The following is a 6,300-nucleotide window of genomic DNA, read 5'->3' as shown; positions in this document are numbered from 1 at the left end:
TTCAAAACAGGCCCCATAATAACAGCTCTATGGAGCAGCATCAGACTCATTCTGACTAGAATTTAATAAGGACTACGTCAGGCTAGTTAGTTACAGCCATAATATATATAATATTTTTTTTCTTTCATTTAAGTTTTTTTTTTTGTAAATAATAATTATGTGTATGATTGGAATAAAGAACAGCACACCATAAAACAATATACGCCGTCCTCTCAGTCAATGACCAAATTAAACAAAACTGGTTCCTATACAAACAGTTGATATCTCACAATGCCAGCAAAGTAAGTTTATTTCAATAACTCAACACTGTGGATTTAGGATTAAACCCAGTTGTAATACTGTGGTCAACCATTAAATGTGTCTCTAGATCTTGTGGAGGCAAAGTTGGTGGGAATCCTGGACATTCTAGATGAAGAGAACCGCCTTCCTCAGCCCAGTGATCAACACTTTACATTGGCCGTCCAGAGCAAGCACAAGGACCACTTCAGACTGACGGTGTGACCCCTGACCCGAGCTCCTTTCCCTCTTTTCTATTGCTTCTTTCTCTCTACATCTCCAGGCTTGTTGACCTCCACTGTGGCCTTTTTGATATCTGGGAAAATGTAGCTTCCCCTTCTTAGTGTCATTGTGATCACTCACACTTTTCAATGTTTGTTCCAGTAGTTCAGTGAATGACGCACAGCATCTGTCCCTCCCCGTTTCACTCTTTGTCCTTATTGTTCAGCAGTCTGCTTGATTATCTGCAAACATAAAATCCTTTTCAGAACGTAGCCTTGACACTTATTCAAGCTTAAGATTAGTGGAGGCTGGCTTCAGCCATTTTATTGTTGTCTCTCAAACAGACTATTCTGTGCATATAATGGGGGGAAAATTCAATGTGGTGTCAGCTAACAGTTCTTCTCCAAATCTACAGCTTTTCAAGGGCTTGTTTGTGCTTCTCCTCTTTTTTCATTGTTTATTCAGAAAACAGATCAATGTTTAGACCCTTTTGCAACATTTCAGCCAGACAAGATAAAAGTGCCATTCAGAAATTCTTAAGCTAGCTATTAAATAAGCACTCTCATTAAATAAGTGCAAAAATCCTTGAAAAAGGACATAAATGGTACGTTTAATATAAAGTTTATCTCTTAGCTAATCTCGGACACAATGAAAAGTCTTGCAAAAGAACTCCTTCGAACCAAGTAAATATAATCCAAAAATATGTTTTGCTTTTTATTTCTTTAACATTTTTACCCTCTTAGGTTCCCAGGAAGTCGAAGTTGGCCATCCACAGAAATCTTCGGGATGACGAGGGTTTTATGATCAGGCACTTCGCTGGAGCTGTCTGCTATGAAACGGTATTTCTCAACCTCAGTATTTTTTTTTTAACTTAGTCTTGCTGTCTGTGTGCAGAGACTCACAAAACTAATGAGATGTAAATCCACACCCTTTGAGGTTCTTCAGATTATTTAAAGTGATAGAGCAAAATAGTAAAGAGAATTAATTCATGGTTTTATCTATTTATGTTTTTTTTTTCACAAATAAGAAGCTGAAAATACTTCATAAACTTATCCGCAACCCAGCTGACTCAAAACTTCATGGAGATACTTTCACTGCAATTACAGCTGAAAGTCTTGGTATTTTTACCAGCTTTGCACATCTAGAGATTGACCCTTATGTTTTCTGCAAAAATCGCTTAGGCTCAATAAGATCAGATGGAAATTCCATCAATTTTTAAGTCTGGCCACAGATTCTACTTTGGATTTAGAATCATTTATAATTTATCTGACCAAATCGCCTTCTTCAACTCACTTGCTGTGTTTCCTATATGGCTTTAGGTGAAAACAACGACTCATTTTCCGCCCACCTGATATGCTCTGAGGTGGGAAGACCTGCTCCCTCATTCACAGCCATGGACAGAAATATTTACCCTTTCCTTTTCTCTGAAAAGCCCAGTTAGATTGGATGGAGAGCAGTTATAAGAACAAGTTTTCCACTCTTGCAATTTTTACTTACATATAAGTCTGACGTTTGACTAGACCATTCTAACCAATCACTATCCTTTGATATAAACTATTCTATCACAGTTCTGGCCAGATGAGTTTTTTAATTTTTTTGAAAGGTAGACCTCTTCAGTCTTATATCTTCTGCAAACTTTAACATGTTTTCTCTCACGCTAATCTTTTATTTGGCTCCATTCATCTTCACATATTCAAAATGGCTCTTCCCAGTGAAACCCCAGCGGAATGGCAGCCCACTTCCCTCCATCTCCCAGCGAAATCCCCTCCAACTTCCAGCCTCTGGAGGGACCCCCTCTTGCATATTTTGTACTCTGACTCCACCCTTTCACTGAATTACCGGCTCTGACCAGAGATGACGCTTCTCTCTAGATCTTAATATCCACAAATCATGACAGAGAGAATATTTTAGTGCAAACATTGATGTTTAAATGGGAATTATAGGGAACCAGCCAAGGATCCATCAAGGAAAGAAGGGGCATTTTGAATTGCTACTACTGTAAACTTCAACCAGCCTCTTCTTCTCTACTTTCCAAGAGCATGATGCTGCCACCACTTTGTTTTGCTTCTTGTTGCCACACAGCTTTTTTGCATATAGGTCAAAATGCTAAATTTGGTACGCTCCTGTCTCAACGTGTCTATCATTTCCCCTGGAGAAAATTTCCAGGATTAAGGTACTAATGTCCAAGCAGTATCTAGAACAGGCATGCCCAAAGTCGGTCCTTGAGGGCCGCTGTCCTGCAGGTTTTAGAGGTTTCTCTGCTTTAGCACAGCTGATTCTGATGATTGCAGTTCAGCAAAAGCCTGTTAATCAGCTATCAATGTAAATCAGCTGTGCTGGAGCAGGGAAACCTCTAAAACCTGCAGGACAGCAGCCCTCGAGGACCGACTTTGGGCATGCCTGATCTAGAAAAACTCATTCATGCATTTTTCTTTACCAGACTGAATTACTGCAACAGTGTATTGCAGGTGTGTATGTAGGTTTGCTTAAATAGTCCATCAAACAGCTGTAGCTGATCGAAAATGCTACTGCCCAAGTTCTCACTAGAACTGAGAAGGTAGAGCACATCAGCCCGGTTCTGAAGTCCTTCCACTTGCTCCCTGTAGCTCAGATAATAGAATTAAAAATCCTTCCGTTAGTCTATAAATCTCTGAATAGATCAGCACCTCATAACAGACTCAGGTCTTAGGCTTATTTCACAAAACATTTTTCAGTCATATCACCCAGCCCTAAATCAAAGTGTTTCAATTTTTACAGGATGGATTGAATTAATATGTTTCTTCGTTTTTATGAGGTTTTGGTTGGTGTGCTGCAAAAATTATTTTTAACTCAATTGTTTGAGTTTGTTTCAACACAATATACCAGAGAGGATGCCAACAACTACAGTAGCTACCTTTTCTGGACTGTTCGGTGAGCATTGAAGGAGATGGAAACCTCAGCACTGAAGTGTGTAGAACTCACACCACCCATTGGAAATCAAACTTTCAGTCATCAAAACCTTACAACACTGGGCCGAGCATGTCCCTACTCAAACCGAAGGGAAGCACAAAGAACAGAAACACACCAAGATGTTCTTCAAACCTGTGGCGACCCAAACTGGGCGTTTGTCAAATCAGTAAGGAAATCCAAAAGACCAAAACGCTGAGAAGATTAAACACAAAAACATCACCATCCCACATGTTGCTGGAGTCTCTGAAAAACTCAAGAGGATTTTCTCCAAACACAAAATCCCTGTACATTTTAAACCAAACAAGACCTTTAAACAGACTAGTGCATCCTTAAGAAAAAAACCCAAACCAAATATGAGCAGAGAGGTGTCTGCAGTTCAATGCAGTGAGTGATGCTCTGATCTTTATATTGAAGAAACCAAACAACCTCTCCACAGACGCATGGCTCAACACAGAAGAGCGCCCTCTGCTGGACAAGACTTAGCGGGGTACATCTACACCTGATGGACACAGGATATTCCTTTGAGGACCAGAATGTTCTCATTTTGGACAAAGAAGACAGGTTGTTTGCGAGGGGCATGAAGGAAGCCATTTATGTCAAGAAAGAAAAACCAACCTTAAAGTCGTAGGAAAGTCATATTTAAAGTTCAAATCATTCTGAATTAAACATGTATATAAATATACTCTTTATTAGACTATATTATCCTAAAATTTAGAAAAATTTCTAAATAAAAAAATTCCTGTCTTAAAATCTGTGTATTTTTTTCCCGTTATCTTCTGCAGGCCAGTTAGTTCTACGTCAGCCTGAACACCTAAATACGGCCAATCATATATCAACGGTCATCTGTCAATCTAATTTATTCGGTCATAGCATCTTGATTCATATGTCGCAGCTAGTATACGCAACAGTTGAAATCAGAAATCAGAATCCTTTCCCATTGAGTTGCGTCCCAGTGTTCACGGGGATGGACGTCTGTGTCTTCAGCAGGCGTAGAGCTAACAGAACTGGCAGCGTTGCGAGGCAAGGGCTCAAACATGTACGGCTGGAAGCCTTCTACACCAAACCAAGCTTCTGCCGCCCTGGCGTCCTCTTCCACAACATCTTCGTCCCCGCTTTCCTCCTCTAAATAAAAAATGGATGACGGAGGAGACTCATCCACGACCTCCAACACTAAACTCTCCTCCTCTTGCATGTTTCCGCTGTCCATAGCGTTCCTTGACAGCGTCGTTTCTAAGTCACCAATTAAGTGCTACTTGGTCCCAATGGAATTTCCCATTGTGAGCCACATTCCGCCACAACAATCCCTTCCTCTTGATAAACTACCAATCACATTCACTTTATTCACTCCTATAAAGCCGGGCTCCGCTCGGGAGAATTCGGAGATGCAACGGTTTCCCTACGACCTTAAAAAGACAGAGAAAGACAGCGATACAACACAGCGATAGAGATGATTCCTTCTCACCATCATTGGGACCCCCATCCCCATACAAGGGAACAGAACACCTCGCCTATTCAGCCAGGCCAACAATTCCCTTTAACGACCCCCCCTTTCCGGGGCATAGACAGGTATCGGGTGTTGCAGCCTAACAAAGAACCTAAACAACTGTCCTTACTAAGGGGTGGACCCGTTATTCCGGTTCAATTTGCATGTTTTCTGAGAAAAAATAAAGCTTTGTTTTCGGTGCACTCTATAAAGCCTCAAACTCGACACTATTTCTGACATTTTGAATAGAAAAAACTTCCTGGATGGGAAGTGAAATGTCTTCAAACTTGGAAACAAAGTCTAGTGATTTGTTTTATAACTTTTTTGGAATGACTATGACCTTATTGACTGAGAATCTTCACCAACATATTTTTTTAACAGTTATTTATTTGGGGTTTCTTTAGTTTATTTCCATTACATGGAAATGAAAAGGTGGCCCATTCTTCATTTTGGTCTAACACAACATCAGAATGTAGCAGAGGAAGCTTTTCTCTACAGAAATGAATGTGCTTTTGTTGACAGACGCGGTTCGTGGAGAAGAATAATGACGCCCTCCACATGTCCTTGGAGAGTTTGGTGTGTGAATCAAAAGACAAATTTGTTCGCGAGCTGTTTGAGAACACCAGCACCTCCAAGGACTCCAAACAGAAGGCGGGTAAACTCGGCTTCATCAGCGTTGGCAACAAATTCAAGGTCGGTTAACACTCTTTTTGTGTGCTGTTGCCCTAAGACCCCATTGTGTCTGTCAATACAGTGGTCTAATTTAAATATTGAACATGTGATTCACACATGATATCTCGCCGTGTTTGCTTGTACAGAAGCTTTGCCAAAATAAAGTATATTGATTCAGGTTGCGAAATCCACCATTTTTTACCTGCTCTGTTTTTATTTGCTGACTTTAATCTCTCTAAGCCTCTTTTCAGACTAGCAGTAAGTGAGCCGACTCAAATCTCTATCTCAATCTCCTTCCTCTTTCCCACTTTCTTGTCCTTAGTTTGGACGACTCTCTTACATTTCCTCCAGTCTCTCACCACTTTCTTCTGAGAAAACTTACTTGGTGAATAGATCTGGATAAAATCAGCTTGAAGAATAAAAACGGGAAGCTTTATAGCAGCAGCGGAAAGTGCAATAAAACAATAATGATCCTTTGTTTTTTATATGAACCTCATATTTGACTTGGATCAGTTACATATGGGCATTAATCCTCTTATATATCATCAACCATTGTGCTCATTGCTTTCTGTTACTTGACTGAGTGACTTTGTTAATCTCAAAGGGGATAAATTTACTCGTTACATCAGCTCAAATAGTCAAAGAAGAAAAATGAGCAGGAAGAAAAAGTCGCATGGGCTATAAACAGTATATACAGT

General features: G+C 40.1%; 1 protein-coding gene across 3 annotated transcripts in view; it reads left to right on the top strand.

Annotated features, from left to right (window-relative positions):
- myo6 (myosin VI) overlaps positions 1-6,300 on the top strand; it is an 80,030-nt gene that overhangs the window by 34,548 nt on the left and 39,182 nt on the right. For all 3 annotated transcript variants that reach the window (XM_015385181.1, XM_015385180.1, XM_015385182.1), the window contains 3 exons: positions 368-495; positions 1,242-1,337; positions 5,453-5,623. In XM_015385181.1, coding sequence (XP_015240667.1) covers positions 368-495; positions 1,242-1,337; positions 5,453-5,623 — 395 coding nt within the window. The remainder of the gene's footprint in view (positions 1-367; positions 496-1,241; positions 1,338-5,452; positions 5,624-6,300) is intronic.

The sequence above is a fragment of the Cyprinodon variegatus genome, unplaced genomic scaffold (genome assembly GCF_000732505.1).
Source record: "Cyprinodon variegatus isolate N-32 unplaced genomic scaffold, C_variegatus-1.0 Scaffold332, whole genome shotgun sequence".
Classification (NCBI taxonomy): domain Eukaryota; kingdom Metazoa; phylum Chordata; class Actinopteri; order Cyprinodontiformes; family Cyprinodontidae; genus Cyprinodon; species Cyprinodon variegatus.
This window is presented reverse-complemented; position numbering and strand designations above follow the sequence as displayed.